The sequence below is a fragment of the Malurus melanocephalus genome, unplaced genomic scaffold, assembly GCF_030028575.1.
Source record: "Malurus melanocephalus ecotype Western Australia unplaced genomic scaffold, MMel_1.1 scaffold_408, whole genome shotgun sequence".
Lineage (NCBI taxonomy): Eukaryota > Metazoa > Chordata > Aves > Passeriformes > Maluridae > Malurus > Malurus melanocephalus.
This window is the reverse complement of record NW_026623640.1, coordinates 71,499-89,488: the sequence shown is the minus strand read 5'-3', so window position 1 is coordinate 89,488 and position 17,990 is coordinate 71,499. Positions and strand designations below refer to the sequence as shown.

The following is a 17,990-nucleotide window of genomic DNA, read 5'->3' as shown; positions in this document are numbered from 1 at the left end:
CGGACATCTGTGCTCAGGTGACCTACATGGACACTCTCCCACTCACTCCGAGCTCCATCTCTCTTCATGAAACCAGACCTGTCTCTCCAGCACACAGAGACTGTTGTTCATGCAAACAAAATGCATTGAAATGTGTGACATACTTTGAACTTTTAGCATCTGAAAACTCCTTTGATGTTCAGAAATGTTTCCAGTTCTTAAAGAGAACCACAAGGTGATTGTCAATGACAGAGTCTCATAAGGTTTTGAAAAGCAGATTTTATTTAATAGGCACATCATTGCTTTAATAGCACTGGGCTGCACAGCTTGCTTCACCATTTGTAAATGGTTTTGTTTGATTACATTGCATTTCCTCAGTGTTGTTAGGATTCAAGTAAAAAAAGTTACTGCTTTTACTCCTCTGTTATTTCTCAAGATGGAAAAAAAACAGTAAACGTCTAGCGCACAGGAGCAGGGTACAGACAGAACTGCCCACAATACAGGAGAAGTCAAGACAAACTGAATTTTGAGCAGTGAACAGTTAAAGCTGCAAGAGAACCACACTACATTTGCTCAGATGGCAGTTTGCTTTATGCAGGATAGAGATGAATGTTGCCCATTAATACATATAATTATGCATTCTTATACTGAGAAGCAAAGACTGTCCAACATAGACAAGAATGAGGGTTCCAAAACAGAACAGTTCACATGAAATTAGCTTCCTTATTATTTCTGATTATAAAGATTGTACTCCCTTAGCTGTAAAATTTAAAGACCTAAAAGAAAAGAACTGCTTACAGAACTCTAAACCTGCTCTTTAATCAGCTTTTCAGCTTTCCCCCCTTATATTTCCCCCTTTGTGACAAAAGCATAGCATTCTGGATTGTTATTGTAATTAAGTAGTTTATGTGGTTGTTATATTTCTTCCCTGAAAAACTGCATTTTAATATTTTGTTAAATTCCACCAGTAGAAGCATACAAAATCAGAAACCATGAGAGGAAAGTAATGTTGTTGTATGAAAGAAAAAAGCATGACTTCTAACATAGTTTTATGGACATTGTAAATGAAGTGCATATGGTGTTGAAACATTTCAAAGATGGAGAAATAGTTCACAAGTTTCAATCTTTTTAGGTTTTACATTCTATTTTCTTAATGTATATTTCCAAAGTTAATATCTTGCAATTTTTTAATACATTTTCTAGCATTTTATAGGACAGACAACCTAAAACCAATAAGGCAGGTATCTAGCATGCTGCACACTTTAATATACACTGCTTACTTCAGTTACTAGCACTTTACACTGACGGTACCTACTGTATTTGTAAAACTTGTTTTTAAATCAGCTTGTCAAAGCTTTTGAGAAGCAATCTGGGCAATAAGGGTATTTTTAGTGTCTACCATGAAGATGGCCAATTACAGAATCAGAGGTCACTCTCTCCATACAGTGCTGATGAAAAAGAAGTGTAATCCAGAGCCCCAGGAACAGAACCTGGGCCGGTGTACGGAGGCATTCTCTTGATGCAGTACTGAGCCTGCTCAGGAGGCAGCTCTCGACGCAACTCATCTGCCAGGATATAAGGCTGGGAAGGGGAAAAGGATTGACAAATTCAGTATGTGTTCTTCAAAAACACAAAATATATTTTTTTTCTGTCACTGTGACTAATAAATTCAGACATCCTGTGTATTTTTCTGAGACCAAATACTTTCCTCAGTAAATTCCATCCCAAATTATGAGTTGAAGGAGACAATTCCATCAACAAACCGATTAGGTCAAAATGCAGTCTCAGGATATGTGACTGTGTACCTTAGCTACCAAGCACTGTGCAGCCATGGATAGACTGCTACAGATATAGCTCATCCCTGGACAGTTGGTGTCTCTGCAGTGCACTACTGCCCCTTCTGCAGTGACAGGATGATGCAGGTAGTTCTTGTTAGTGTCAAGGTTCTATTATACGTGTAATGAAAGATGCATTATTGTTCTTAATGGTTTGCATTTACGACATGAGGGATATGCACTGTTAACAGACTTGACATTGCTTAAAACAACAATCTAATGAAAAACATTTTTTCCTGAGACCATCTTCCACATGAATTGCTACTGAGAATATGTCTGGAATTTAAAATGTGGTCCACATTAACTGAGATCACAAAATCAATACAAGCAGCTGGAATAAGAAAATCGATAGAGTGAGCTTGGGCAAATAGACCTGTACTGCTGCGATCTCTCCTTTCTCCACAGCACAGGATTGGTTTTCCGGCAGCACTGTTTATGGCCCTGACACCTGCAAAAGCTCTTGTGTTGCCATTATACTCCCTCTCATCTTCATACCACTCACTCACCAGTGGATCTGGCAGTGGGACAAAAGTATGCCAAATTCCAGAGATTCCTCTACACACCCAGTAACAACAGGAGGCTTCTGCTACCCGTCCTAGGACAGGGGTACAGCCACATTGCATTGCCCTGTTTGTTGAGTGAGCTGTCCAGTCACAACATGGCTCACAATTAGGTGTAGTTTTGTGCACCTGACCTATTTTCTGGAAGGCCAAACTTTGTATTGAAACATACAGACAGCATTCTGAAAGGCCCAACAAGTTTCCCTCTAATCAAGGCTCTGGTGAGGACATAATTGGATGTACAATATATCCATTATACAGACCAATTGTCTAAGTCTTATCTAAAATGTCTGATTTTATGTTGGCTCTGTGATGTGAGGATACATTGATTAAGCCTTGTATTCTGTACCCATTTCAGGTCAGAGTCTTGGTTCCAAACAAGAAGAAAAGGTAAATGCTTTCTCTCAAGTCTGACAAGCTGCAAACAAAGTTTCACTATGGCTAAAAGGGTTGCAATAAGAAGGGCTAAACAGAAGAGTGATTGAATCCTTACAGCCAGCAGCACAGTGACTGACCTTATCTGAAGCCAGGATTCTGAAGGAAGCTATCACTTGCTCAGCCGTGTCTGTGTCTGCCGTTTCTCTGGTCATGAAGTCAATGAAGGACTGGAAAGTGACAGTTCCTTGCCCATTGGGGTCAACCAGAGACATGATTCGAGCAAACTCAGCTTCACCCTTTCACAGAATCCAGAACAAAGAAATGGTCACCATAATACCGATCTCCAACATCCTGAGCCTCTCATGAACTGTTAGTTACAGAGCTTCTAAAGCATCTTCCTGGCTCAAGAACACAGAGTCAATGACAAAGATCTTAAATGCCCACCCCACTTCTGTAAAAAGGATTGTGCTCTTGAAAAATGTATCCTTTGTCCTAAATACATAGCATTTACCTCTCAATTAGCTGTCTCCAGCTTCTTTCCCTTCCACCCTCCCACAGTGCCTATTTAACTTTGTTAGGTACCATGCAGGAAAGTGAAACAATAACCCAACAAGCAATTTAGTTGTAGACTCGCTGAACTAAGAACGAAATAATTCTGAAAATTTAATGCCAGATATAGGACAACTTAGCTAAGGATAATCCCTTTCTTTTCCATTGGAAAGGCGAATTTGGAGAAATTTTTTACAATAAACAATTGAAGCAAGGAAAATGAAAGCCCCAAAGCAAGTTTATGAAAATTAAACAGTATCAAACTCATTGTTTATCATGCAGATAGAAAAGGAGAATTTTTTAAAAAATATTTGTTTAATAACTGTTAATTTCAACTTTTAAAGTTCCCTTAATTCAAAGAGCAATGCAGTGGACCACAGAATACGGTTTTCATGTGTCTAGTTTTAACTTCCCTCTTAAGCATTTGAAAACATAGAAAACGAGACAGCAGTATCTCTAGTGTAAATGACATTAGTATTCTATTTAGATAAGCTTTAGTGTTGCTGCAGTTAACGTTTTAGCTGTAAGCAGAATCTGTTGGCATTGTTTCTTAAAGCTCATACCAAATCATAACCCATTGAAATTAAGCAAGCTCTGAAATCATCGTGGTCCATCAATCCATTCTTCCTCTATTGACCAAAACAACATAAGGAATACAGAAGGGAGATTTTGAAGAATCCAAGGTAATTTCCAGAGACATGGTGAATTTAGACCATTGGCAAATGGGATCCAGTGCGTGAACAGTATTCATTGATGTTGCCCGATCAGGTCACCAGAATCATCATCAGTTTTAAAAGAGGAAGAAGTAACTAACATATTACACACAGGAAAGAGACATTTTCACCACAAAAAGTAACATCAGGAAAGTCAGGGAAGAGATAAGGGAGAAGAGGAGATGAGTGGGACAAGAATACAGAAAACACAACCAGAGAAGACAAAGAGAATGGGAAGGAGAAAAGTTTGTTACTAAAGTAGTTAAATTCAGCCGATGCTCACGCTGTCTCCCTGATACCAAATGTCTTTAAAACATTCTGCATGGCATCTCTAGCAGCTAAAAGTACAGTGAAAAACCTTCACCTTAAGGCCAAGGTAGGTGCATTATAAGAACAGTCTGCTGACATATGGGAAATAAGTGCAGGTATTTTCCTTTTGACTGCAGGCTGGCAAGACCCTGACTACAGCAGAGATATGCATACTGGTTTAAAGGATGATTTAAAGATTTAGAAGATCAGTTTAAGATCATGTATAAAATGAGGTTGCTCATTTTCCAGGCAATAAGAGATCCGGAACATTCTGGATTTAAAACTGAGTAAACAGTAAATGATGTGATAGTAAAAAGGTAAATGTGCTGTGATGTAATGCAGTGGCTTGGAGAGAATTGTTCATCCTTTATTAGGAGAGAGCCTAAGAGAACTTGTATTGAGTTTGAGGAAAGGAAAATTGACGAAGTCTGAGTGCAAGAAGCATAGAAGCTCCCCTAGGTATCGAGTAGGGTTCAAACAAAATATCTCAAACCAAGTAGAACAAACAAACTGAAAAATCTTTGAAAAATGCATGAAAAATATAGCTCAAAGGGATGCTGACAGTCCATCTAATGCAGTTGTCTTCCCAGAGGCAGGATCTTTTCAAAGCATTACGACCAGCAGACTGGAGTCTAAACATGCAATCTTTTTGGCTATTATTATATCTGAAAACATAATTATTTCCGTTTCCTCTACCTGCAGGTCATTTCCAACCTGTCCTAGACTGATGAGGCAGGCTTTAAATTCATCAGACTGTAGACTGTCAGATTCATCCTATCACATCACAGGTCATGCATTTGGGAAGGGGAAAGGAAAGAAAGAAAAGTCACAGTTCAGGTTAGTTGGTTAGTAAAGAACATTCTACTCTCATATTAATAATAACATTGTAACAAATTTTCAATTAAATGCGATGTCAACAGATGCAACTAATTACCTAAAAAGTGTGCAGCTTTTACAGTTTCATGCTTTAGACTTTTTCTTAGTGGAAGAAGGTCCTTACTTCAACCACAGAATTAAAATTCTGCTTCTTTCCATATTTTTTTAAACACTTTTGCTGACAAGGCAGTTTTCATTCTATGAACTGCCATTTGCTTCTTTCATTTTCTATTGTCATGCAGTATATGTGAGATGAAGTAAAAATATCACTGAATCTGCGCAAAATGTGTTTGACCCACTCAAGTACTGTTACTTCTTTCTTGATCTGGTAATATTACTTAACATAATATGCATCTCTCAAAAGAGATAAGTACAAAATAAATTTATAATTGACAACCTATTTTCAGTTATCTGGCTTTTTTAACAATATATACAGTTAGGTGTTGCTCTGAAAACTGATTTTTAAAAAGCACCATTGACTTCCAGGTTAAATGGTTCCTAGTAACACCACATCAAACTGGAACATTGTTTTGACCCAATACCTTTTTCTGTTTTGCAGGTTAAGAAATTCTTAGAAATTCTTAACTTCTTAAAAGCAGACTGGCTTGTCTTTTTCTCCCTGCTCATACAAAATATGTCCTGTCAGAGGAGTACTTACTTTAGAGTGAGTTTACATAAATACAAATAAAGAGATGTTCCAAGATTAAATAATATTACCCTTATTGATTTTACAGACAGTTTGGAGAAGATCCAAGATTTTCTGTCTGCTACATATTTGCATGCTAGATTAATAATTTATTTTTGAAAAATTCTATATAGCAATGCATAAGTAAAATTATAGGAGTTTTAAAAATGGACTGGGCTTATTTAATATACTAATAGGATGAAGTTGTGCTTTAGTGTTATTAACTTACTATTAAAATATTTTAAAATATTTATGCATTTTTAAAATATCATACTGTTATTGACTCTCTCTGCATCAACATCCACCAGCCCCATAACGAAAAGATGAAAAATAACAGTGGAAAGTCAATGAAAAGAAAAAAAGTAAAGTTACAAATGTGGAGCAGCATTTAGTTAAAAGCCATAATCACAGTAAAGTTTTCATCCTTTAATATTTCTATTTTATATATTAATTCCTGTTACAAAGCATTCAAAATGGCTTATTTTATCATTCTCAAAAGATTAATCTTTGCTGATTTGAGCCTTTCAAAAACTATCCTGGAGACAGGCTATGGCAGGTCCCACGAGGGGTGAAGTCAGTTCATTTTACCTTATTCTAAAACTGAAGATACGACTCTGTGACTGCAAACAAAGTGATATAAAAATGGGAGCTAAGAGCCAAATCCTGCCCCTCCATCTCTTCTAGCACGTGTTGGTAGAGCATCATCAGCTACCACATCATTCCATGGGTGGGCAGTGTGAGAAAGAGCCCACAGCCAGGCACACACAGCAGCAGGAGTTGAAGCAGTGAAGGGCAGATGGGAGTGGGAGGCTGGCACATCTACCAAGAAACCATTTTCCTTAGGAGAGAAGTGCAGTGATTGTGCTGGAACTGAGAACAGTCATCTGGTTAAGTGGGACTCCCTAGTGAGGGTCCAAGTAATAGTGTCAAGTGCAATAGCAGGTTCTCACATTCTTGAAGTGAAATTTTCTAACCTTCATCATATGTTGCCTAAAAACGTATCTTTGCCTTTGCAGTATATAAGAGTTTCATGGAATTCAATGGTATTTTGCTATTAAGGCATAAATCAAGTCCATGTGAAGGCTTTCTCAATTGGAAATAGTTCTTGATATCTATTTTTATTGTTTGCAGACCAACATTAGGAGCTGAAATTAATCTTTCAAAGCATATAAATAACTTCGCCTTGTTCATCTTTTCCTGCCAATACAAAGCAAAACACTAAAAACTTCTTCATGTTTCATTATTATTCCCCAGAAATCTTTTCCCTCCTCCTTGTGATTTATATGTGACCTTATAAAACAAGTGAGCTTCTAAGTCAAACTAATCCATTCTTAAATAAGTCCTTCATTTTCCTGAATGCTAATTAACCTGCATAAGCCTGAACATATGATTCTTTTAATAAGAAGCTGCTGGTTTTTCTGTTAGCAAAATATAGGATGGCATGATGCTATTTTTCTGCATGCAGAGTTCCTACTTGAAATCTGTAGTTTGCAGAAAAATCAATAGTAGAATGTGTTAGCAGCCATTAAGATAGTACAGGCAGAGCAGCTGCAGGTATTTTATCACATACTTAGTGATCTTATTTAGAATTTACTAAATATACTGAATCTGAAAAAGGAATCCCTGAATAAAAAGATGTCAAAAACAGTACTGACAACCTGTGTGGTATCCTAATTTGGCTGCATATCATTATTCAGCTATGCACCATTTCGAACACTTCAAAACTGCTTCTGTGATTCAGACATTGTGTCCCACTTTCACTTTTTTTTTTTTTTTCTCCATGCAGTCCCATTAAGGAAAGAAATATAGCAGCACTGCTAAAGATTTATATTTATACCTACAAGTAGACTGTACCTGAAGGCACAGTCTCCAGCAAGGAGTAGGACAGCAATGGTAAGCAAAGGCAAGCAGCAGCACCCTCAGGAATAACTCCTGGGGCAGCAGCATGTGTACATGCCTCCTGGGAACACAAGAGCCAAGACGACTACCCCCATGACCCAAGGCAGAGAGTGTTTGCCACTTGCCTTTTCAAGGATGACTTGTAATGTTTTCTGTGCCAGCAAATCTCTGCTGGGGCATGCACTGAAAGAAACACGACTTCCTACCCTTGTAATTCTCACATGCACTGTGAGAATTTTTTAATATATTCTTCCCGGGGAGGAGAGAGGGGTTTCTTTCTCAGATTCATAAGCAAAGGAAGTTGTTTCTAAAAGCACTCTATATAAAGTTGTTAGATTTACGTATACCAAAATACTTCCTTTGAAAGGGGGAAGGGAGCTACTCTGCATATTAGTGCTTTGCTGACACCCTCAACACGCACTGTCAAACATTAAGAAATGTCTTAAATGGGAGAAACGCCACACAAGTCAGAGCTATAGCATGCATAAATTAATCTGTAATTATCTACTTAGATATTTAAAGCCTCCCTGTATGTGACAGTATTAATTTTTAGGATCCTTTTTGGCTATTCATCATTGTGAACAGCAGTCCAATCCTTCCAGTGGGTTTTTTTTTTCAACTATATCAGGCATTCAGAAGTGCTGCTAAGTGCAACAAAATTTTTACATATACTGTTAATTCTGTCTGACATGAAGAAGACAGTGTTTTTCATGGTAGCGCTTATGTTCAGATAATCCAGTTTTATCTTCATTTCTCTTTAAGGAAACAAGACCATAAAAGAATCCATTACTGTCCTCTATCCAAAGACGAACCAGTATAAAATCTTCATTATTTTATGCACAGTGAGATTAGTCTGAAGCACCCTAGGTTTCCTGTATTCACCAATACTTAATATTTCAGTGTGCAATGATACAGGAAAGATAGAAAAATGAAAAACAAATCTGTCTTTCTCAAACGTTGTTCAAAGTCTCATTCTAGCCTGTGTAAATTGAGTTGCATCTGACCATTAAGTAACAGTGTAATTTAATCCTTATAAACTTCTCTTTTATCAGTGTTTGCACTGTCTGCTCTCTGCATAAAGCCTGGCTTGATGGTTAAGAGGGTTTCAATCTTACCTTCTTCCTTTCTTCAACTTGCATTATACTACAGTGAAAATAATTGTGACACTCGGTCAGTGCAAGGGTCCTCCTAGACCGGTCTCCTGTGTCTGATTCTGAGGGAAGGGGTATACTAAAGAGGGCATTTTCAAAATGGTTCCCCCCTTATGTGATCCTTCCAGACCTCTTTTCTTAAGCCACTGGATTTTATCTGTCACGGGGGAAGGCTAAACTGGCAGACCAGGGTCAGGTTGTTGAGGCCACAGAAACAGAAGAGAATGAAGATGATAGATGAAGCATCTGTCTCCTGCTTCTGACCTGGCCACTCAGGCTTCCTGCAGCAAAAGCCAGGGCAGAAGGGACAGCTTGAAGCCATGACCCATTATAGCCTGAGGAAAGGAGACAGTCAAGGATAGGTAAGAATCTAGGAGAGCTGGGAAGCAGTTTTTTGTATTACAAATTTTGTAATTATAATATACAATAATATATATTGTAATTTAATAATATATAATAATTATAATAATTTGTTATAATAATTACAATGTAATAATAATTACAATAATATATAATAATTTGTATTATTCTTGCAACCCATCTCCAATGTGCTGGCAACTCTGTGACACGGCCACCTTCTTCCAGGTCATTCAACATTTTCTGAGGCCTTGCCCTATTGTATCCCTTGGTATATCAATGTTTTACTGTATGTGCAAACCTAAAAATCCATTACAGTGGGGCTGGTTGGTGTAAATTAGCTTCTCCCTTCAGGAGCAGGAGCTGACAGTGATATCTCCTCAGCCACAGAGCCAGCCTTACTGCAAGCGTGCCAGAGAACTCACCTATGAAATACAAAAGTACAGAGATGCTAGAAAAGGCCATCCAGTGTAAAATATACTTGGATTCAGTCACCTTGCTTCCTTATCTTTAGGGAGCTGTCAAATCTTTGTGCCAAGTCCCTGGTCTCCCTCAGTGAGGTCTCTCAAATACAGACATGTAATTTATCCAGGTCTGGTATTCTGTCTGCTTTTGAACGCTCTAATTGCTCAATTATCTGCTCCAGTGCATTGCAAAATCCATTTGGTATGTTACTTTCTTCCACCCCAGGAAATCTAGCTCTGCTTTTGTGATGCTTTTCTGCTTCCTTAGAAAATAAAAAAACAATAATTATGCTGTACTAGAATCACATTAAGATTTTTCCATAAAATCTGTTCCTGGTTCCTGTGTAGCTAAACTTTCCTGTGTTTGTGTGTTTCTTCAGAAAGCAGAGGTTTGACAATTCTGGCTTCTTACTAAACAGCTGGGGCTATTCTACAGAAGATTTAGCAAACTATGCCTGTCAACATCCAGCCTATATCAAGTGCAAGTGCAGGTGTGGGTAACCAGTTTGAGCAGTGCTGGACAAACAGTATGCCAGGGAAAAGAAAATGGAATTATGCTGTAGCCTGAAATTATTTGAAGGAGCTGACTCCTGTGATAACAGAATATTAGTCAAGTGTTAAGCACACTTACTACAGCAATCTGTACTGGTAAAAAGACAACAGACTGGTGCTGCATTATGGTAAGCTTTTCTCAGTATTTGAACTGTGAACTTGGTCATAAAAGTGGGTTCATGTGTGCACAGAGCCACCAGAACTAACTCATTTTCATGTTGTTGTACAACTGCAAATGTCAGATCCCCATCTGCATATACTTTGCTATTTTGTCTATTAATAGTTATCTTTATAGCTCTCTGTCCATGAATACTGCATAACTCTAAGAAGTGAGTTTAGTTTCCTCACAGTAGGGCTTTTCTTCCTACTTTTTTATTAATCCATACTGCAATAACTAAAAAAAAAAAAAAAAAAAAAAAAAAAATTTTATTTTCAACAAAAAAACAAAAAAAAAAAAAAAAAAAAAAAAAAAAAAAAAAAAAAAAACCTTTTATTTCCCACATATAGCCAGAAAAACAAAGGATATTCTGGGCAGCTATCAGTGTCCCAACTATATTCACTACAAATATATTTCTAGGAAGACAAGTTATAATTCAAAGGGGAAAAAACCCTCTGAAATACAGATTAGAGCTAAATTTAATGAGATGGAAGCAACACTAGTACTTAGAACGTGCCCTTTATCTTAAAATAAAGGGACATGTTATTTTCCAAAACAAACTGATTTATTCAGTTTTGCTTATTGTTTGAACAAATAAAACAAATAAAACAAATAAACCATATTAACAGAGCTATAATTCTGTGTTGCATTTTAAAAGTAAAAATTAATCTTTAAGTTCTGTGTACACTGCTACTAGGTTGTGGAGGGCCCTGAGCAAAGTGACCTAATAGATGGCATCCCTGCTCAAGGCAGGGAGAGTGGACACAGATAGTCTTTAAAATCTTTTCCAACCCAAGCCTCTAATCCCTTCCCAAACCATCCTATGACTTCATAAGTCTGTAAGTTCTTTCTTAACTTAACTTGATCTTTTTTTTCTCTTTTAATAAGAGCCCATTGATACTGCATTTGCATGTTTTTTTAAAAGCTTACATTTGGAATGAAAAGAAACTTGCTTTCAGGAAGAATAAATATTGCTAGTTGAGAAAAAGCAGGAGTACTGTACCCTGTCAAAATGATTGAATGATGCTCTGAAGTCATTCATTTGTTCTTGGGTGATACCCTTGGCATCTCTTGTGAGGATCTGAGTCTCAACCTCATTGATAGTTCGAGCAATGGTGGTAAGTAGGAGCTCCCATCCAACACGGATGTGCTATGAGAGAGAAAATACTTATTTATTATAGAATCAAATCTATTCTTCTAAGAGGATAAAAAGTACAATAAGAAAAAAAAATCAGCTCTAAATAGTTACGTGATACTTTTTGCATACTACTAACTGTATTATGACAAAGGATCACTAAACATAGAAATGGTCTTCAGAAAAATATGAAACAGGTTTCTAAATGGGTACTTCTCCACTAAAGGTGAAAATAAATTAAAACAAAATAAGTCTGTCTTATGAGGTTATCAGAAAGCCTCCCATATTCCATCTTCTGTGGCAGTCTCTTCAAATCAGGGAAGGCAGTTACACAGCAGAAGAGGACAGAATAAACTAATAAACACAAAAGGGAGTAAACGTCTACCTCCATGGTGTAGTTGGTGTGTTTGTTGTCAAACACCAGGGCTTCTTGTATAAGCTGATGATCTCCTTCCAGTTTGTCAATATTGTGTTTATAATTAATTATATTGTGCTCATATTGCTTCAGCTGATTCATCTGGTCCTCCAAAGGCCCTGTCATTTCAATAGAACTGCGGGCAATTTCCTGTAGAAAGAAACAAAGACACGCCCCCAGTCCCACAAAATTTAAGCTTCAGGTGTGCTGATGTGACCAGTGTCTACATAATTATGTTGTATTTTCATACTAAGAATCAACAGTAATAAAACCTTCATACAATGGAGATGGGAAGTTTCACTGTAGAAAGCACATTCCAAAAGAAATGTGTCACATTCATATCTGGAATTAGTATTGAGAACCCAGTGAACCTGGTATCTTTTCTACAAAAGAAGAAGCTAAACAGTAATTGTTCAGTGATTGATTTTTCAAAACTGAATCTCCTGCTGACCATCAAGGAACCACTTGTACAAGGTTTCACAGTTTTAAGGGTAATCTTAACAGGTGCTAAATAGTTTAGGATCAAACAGCTGGAGAACTATCACGGACTTTGCTGTTGCCCTGTACATAAAGTAGAGACAAAAAGATAACAATTCACTGTGTTCATCAGCTTCTACATGAGGGTATGACACTCACCTCCATCTTGGTCTGGATCCATGGCCCAATGACATTAGCCTGAGCAGCAAACTGGCGGCGCAGGCGCTCGTTGGCATGTTGGCGGGCTAATTCCTCCTGCAAGGATTGATCCCTCTGAGGCACCAGCTGCTTCACCTGTTACAGTGGGAAAGCACTAGAGGTGAGTAGGCAAAATTGAATAGTTTAAAAACAAATGGAACAAAGTCTACAGCTACTAATTTTTGTTATTGGTCTGAAGATTGATATCAGAAGAAAAAGACAGAATGATCACTATATTTTTTGCAAATTCTGTACTAACATAAGAAATTTGTAACATGGTCTTGGGCAGCCTGAGCAGAGAAACTGATGTGCACAGAGAAGAAATTCTCACCTCTAGCAGGATTCAGGATCAAGACAATTATTTCACTTTAACTGCTCTTAGAGTCACACACAAAAAACAGGTATGTTTTTGAAACACAGGTGAATTTTGAAAGATAGATGATTTCTCAATCTCTAAGTAATTGTTCTAAGAAAAGTCAGTGCAAAACATTTTATTTGAGCACAGCCATTACAATAGGGTAACATGAGATGTGTTCTGCCTATCATGTGCTTCTGAAGGTCTCCAATTGATTGCAAATGCTTTTTTTTTGGCTTACCCTTCTGAATCGCCCAGGGAGATTTTAACCTTAGTCCCTACTCTTTGGTTTTTACAACCCATTGAGGGTGTGTTCTTGTCCACGTAAGTTTTTGTAATTCTACATTTTACACAATCATTTACTCGCAGCATTTTATCTGTCTTGGCTCCAAATGAAATTAAGTTTGTGTGATTGCTCCAGGAGCCTCTAATCTCTTCCCAGTGCTTTTCAGTTGCTAATGCAAATTTTAATCTAAYTGGACAGAACATTAATGGTCCCAAAGATGCTGATTTTATACAATATTTTTGAAAAGGACCATCCGGGTAGAAGAGATACACAGACTACTGTTTATACTAAGAGAAAGAACACAATAATTTTCTGTTCTTATAACAGCACCTCATGGCCAGGCACTAGCTCTGCACTAGCCTCAACACATGTTTCTCTTGCCCTGGCAAGAGAAGAGGAAGCCGAAGAGGACACAGGTATTTGCATGACAGGAGCAAGGGATACTGTGAAGCAAGCCTGGCAAATGTAAGGGAGAGCATAAGGTACTGTAGAAATTCATTCGGGCATCTGTTGATCTAGAATAATTTAGACATTTAATGTAAAGTTCTCTGAATATTCCCTGTATTCCTAAACTGGAATAATGTGTTTTAATATCCTTTTCATATTTAGCAATTTAGCATGCATTACCTTTTCCCACTTGTTACGAATCTCTTCGACTGTAACAGTGCTGTAAGGATTGGTTGCACTTATTCGCATGCTGTAACTCTGGATGACTTTTTCAACTTCATTCTGGATTGACAGTATGGCCTGTCGTTCACCGTCTGCCTCTGGCAAAGTAGCTTTGAATTGATCATGTGCAGAGATTAAACTCTAAAATTAGAAACAGAGAGGGAAAGCACAAAAACTTTAACATTTCTTCCAACATCTGGGAAATCTACTCTAAAGAAACACAACTACCCTCTTGGTCTCTCAAACATCCTGGCCACTGGGTGTAGATACAGGAAATAATACATTTAGATACATTCATGAAACAACCCACATCGATTTTATCAGAACCATCACTTTTTGCATGATCTCTGGAATGTGCTTTCATACTGACAAAGAAACCTTCTAATAATAGAGCAGACATGGTCTATCACAAAGAAAACATCAAAACAGATATTAGGGGTTTTCTTACATGTATTCAACTTTCACAAAGAAAAGTCTTCCTTTCTTGTTCTTCTTATGACTTCAAGCCAAAAAAACCCCAGATAGCAATTTACCTGAATTTCCTCTATGCTATGAACAATAAACATGTCCTGTAGGTCTTCCATAGCACCTTCCATCCAGTTGTTGAAAGGAGCAGCTCTTTTGGCAAACTCCAGGTGAAGCTGATCAATTGTTTCAAGCAATTTCTCCGTCCTCTGTACAGGTTGAGAAAAGTACATTCTTTTGTYATTAGGGTAAGATCTAGCTCCACATGCATACCCACCCATACACATAGTCGTGCCTCATCTTTTCAAAAGCATTTGATTGCATTGATTGATTTCACCACCTGTTTGAAGGATTCTCTCTCAAGGCAATAGGACTAATTGCAGTAAAAGCACTCTTATATCCAACATATTAAAGGGGTGGGTGTATGCCTTTGAAGTATAGCTATTGATATTTTAAGTATTTTTGTTATTGGCATCTATCTGCAAATGAATTAAAATCTGTTCATTTTGAATTAGTAATTTCTTCTGAGTACAAAAAGGAATAGTTACAAATATGTTTCCCGCCTGGGCATTTATGTATGTGACTTCCTCTCTTCCCAAAGAACAAGATTTTGGAAAGTATTTCAGTGCTTTGGAATACTCACTACCAAAAATTAACCTACTGCGGGACAGAAAAGTATGCAAGACTGCAAGCCCAGACTAGTATGAAAATGTAACTAACCGATAGCTTTTGTTAGCCTTGCTGGACATCAGATTCCCACAGTGGGGTGCTACAAACCACAGGTCATTTGTTGCTGCTTTAGAAGTGTCCCTGGCAGCTCAGTACTGTCAAGTCTGCTCTGAGCACTTCAATCTGTTTGCTGAAGTAACCACACCAAAATGAAATGGAGATCTGAGGAAAGGGTTTATTGCTATTTGGATTCTAAAGTGGATGCTCAATGGCCCCATTTCCAGATCTGAAATAAATGGTTCATTTCCCTCCCCCTGCCTCAGCTGAGCTGCTGATATGGTTTACCTCCAGTGCCTCTCTCCTTTTCTGAGTGAGTGTTCCCAGGCTGTCCCACTGGTCACATATCTTTTGACATCTATCATTGACACTTGCAGCATCATGGTAGTCCAGTTCACTAAGAAAGGGCAAAGACAAAAATCTGTGTGACTTTCTGAAAGACATGAGCAGTTGCACTGTCCACACTTCCATTGGCCCTCAACAATTCTTGCTCTTTTTTGCAATATTTCTCCAAAGGTAATTAAGTGTTGGAGTTACATTACAATACAATTAATAGACATTGTGTTCAGGCATGCAGCATTTCAAGAAGCACAGCACAGGAACAGGACCAATCTCCTTCGTTCTGAAAAAAATCAAGTATCTGTGACATTCAGGTATTAAAGACAATTTAGATGTCCAAGCACCTTTGTCTTAGTTATTCCTCTGATGCAAGCAATTTAATCCCCTCATGGCCAGAATCCTTCAGTCTCAGTCTTCATCAGGTTTGTTAAGATTGGTAGCACTTAAAATTAATCTGCCTGAAATATGTATTTTGGTTTAAATAATCCAATGATCCTTTCCTTACATGCTTTGAAATTATTTAACTGAGAAATACACATCAGGTTGCATTCAAGGCATGATCTCTCACAAGCCTGGCAATACTAATAGGGGCTGCCCAGATCAGAGAATAATTTTCATCTTCCTCTCCAGGAACTCCTCACAGATCTACACCCCAGAACTGGCTCTTTCAGAGAACAGGGGTCTCCAGACCCATACAGGCCACCAGCATGAATCAGTGCATTCACAAAGGATAGCAGTTACCATTGCTTTTTCATCTGCTTAGTAGGCTTATATCATCCCGACAGGAAGCAACTTACTATGCTGCCTGAGACTAGAATAAATTTTTAAGGCTCTGTCCTGAGATTCTGCACTGAGTCCGCCTCAGTGAACTTTTGATCTTGGTGGCAGATGATAGCCATCCATAATACACGTGTTTGACACTTTGGAAACTCATTTTCATTGGCATATCACCATCCATTGAATTTAGCTCTTGGCTTCTCCTTGAGAACACTCTGCCCAGTACTAAACATTGCAGAGATTGTAAATATGTGACACATGGCAATATGAATCTAAGATTTACTTTAAGGTTTGAATGACAGCAAATGCAGATAGAATTTGTTCCCTTTTTTGGAGCGTTCTTCTTTAGGCAATTGGCAAGAGGAATGTACCGATCATGCTGCCGATAACATATAGGGAATCACAGAGGACAAAATGAAAACAGAGGCAGCTTTTCTCTATGAAGCCAGAGGCCAGAAGCCAGAAGCTCTGTAGGACAGGGGCAATGTTCATGATTCTTCTTCTAAGCTGAGTCAGAACAATCTGGTTTGGGATAAACCTAAGAAGTATGAGAAGTATTTTGTTTAAAAGAAGCTTCAGATGTACTGCAATCAATTAACTATTGAAAGTGAAGAATGGTAAAACAGATTTTAAAAAATGCCATAATAGAATCACAGAATTACCAAATTACAGAATCACAAACTGGGTAAGACTGGAAGGGACCACAGTGGTTCATCTGGTCCAACCTTCCTGCTGAAGCAGGGTCATCCCCGAGCACAGGGCACAGGATTGTGTCCAGACAGTTCCTCAGTATCTCCAATGAGGGAGACTCCACAACCTCTCTGCACAAGCTGTTCCAGTGCTTGGTCACCSTCATAGTGAAGAAGTTCTTCCTCATATCCAGGTAGAACCCCCCCCATGCCTCCATTTCTGCCGATTTCCTCTTGTCCTATTGCTTAAGAAGAGGCCAGCTCCATCCTCTTGGCACCCTCCATTTAGATACCAATAGACATTGATGAGGTCCTTTCTGAGTCATCTCCTCGAGGCTTAACAGGCCCAGCTCCCTCAGCCTTGCCTTGTAAGGGAGATTCTCCAGTGCCCTCATCATCTCTGTATCCTTCTGCTGGATCTGCTCCAGGAGCTCCATGTCTGTCTTGTCCTGAGGAGCCCAACACTGGACACAGAACTCCAGATGTGCCTCACCAGGGCTGAGCAGAGGGGCAGGATCTGCTCCCTTGAGCTGCTGGCAATGCTCTGCCTAATGCACCCCAGGACACCCTTGGCCTTTTTGGCCACAAGGACACACTGCTGGCTCATGGAAAGCTCTTGTTCCACCAGAATCCCCAGGTCCTGCTCCACAGTGACCTCACTATGGTATCCACCAGTTTCTTCAGCACTCAGCCCATCAGGGCACATGGACTTGTAGATGTCAATTTTGCCTAGGTATTCTCTAATCCAATTCTTCTAAAAACTTTAAAAAATAACAAAAACAACCCAAAATTGTGAAAATAAACTGCTGTATGTAAGGAGAAAGCTGCCAGCAAGTCGTACTATACAAAGGCTCCTTAACTCGAAAACTTGCTTCCTTCTTTGGAAGCCTTTTCATTCACCTTCAAGAGATGCAACAAAAGCCACCTATGTGCCACGAAATTTTAAGTCAGGAGCATAAAGTCCTGGATGAAACAGGCTGAGATTTATTTTGCTG

The 17,990-nt window shown here is 38.4% G+C and overlaps 1 protein-coding gene across 2 annotated transcripts in view; it reads right to left on the bottom strand.

Moving 5' to 3' along the window:
- Positions 1-258: 258 nt before the first annotated feature.
- Positions 259-17,990, bottom strand: part of ACTN2 (actinin alpha 2) — a 69,083-nt gene continuing 51,351 nt past the window's right edge. The window contains exons 13-21 of one of the 2 annotated variants that reach the window (XM_057379483.1): positions 15,479-15,587; positions 14,533-14,673; positions 13,958-14,140; positions 12,651-12,785; positions 11,985-12,164; positions 11,468-11,614; positions 5,020-5,097; positions 2,890-3,048; positions 259-1,560 (exon numbers count right to left, since the gene is read on the bottom strand). In XM_057379483.1, coding sequence (XP_057235466.1) covers positions 1,402-1,560; positions 2,890-3,048; positions 5,020-5,097; positions 11,468-11,614; positions 11,985-12,164; positions 12,651-12,785; positions 13,958-14,140; positions 14,533-14,673; positions 15,479-15,587 — 1,291 coding nt within the window. In that variant the 3' untranslated portion in view covers positions 259-1,401. Of the gene's footprint in view, positions 1,561-2,889; positions 3,049-3,864; positions 3,931-5,019; positions 5,098-11,467; positions 11,615-11,984; positions 12,165-12,650; positions 12,786-13,957; positions 14,141-14,532; positions 14,674-15,478; positions 15,588-17,990 lie in introns of both variants that reach the window. The other variant, XM_057379482.1, reaches the window with a different exon arrangement.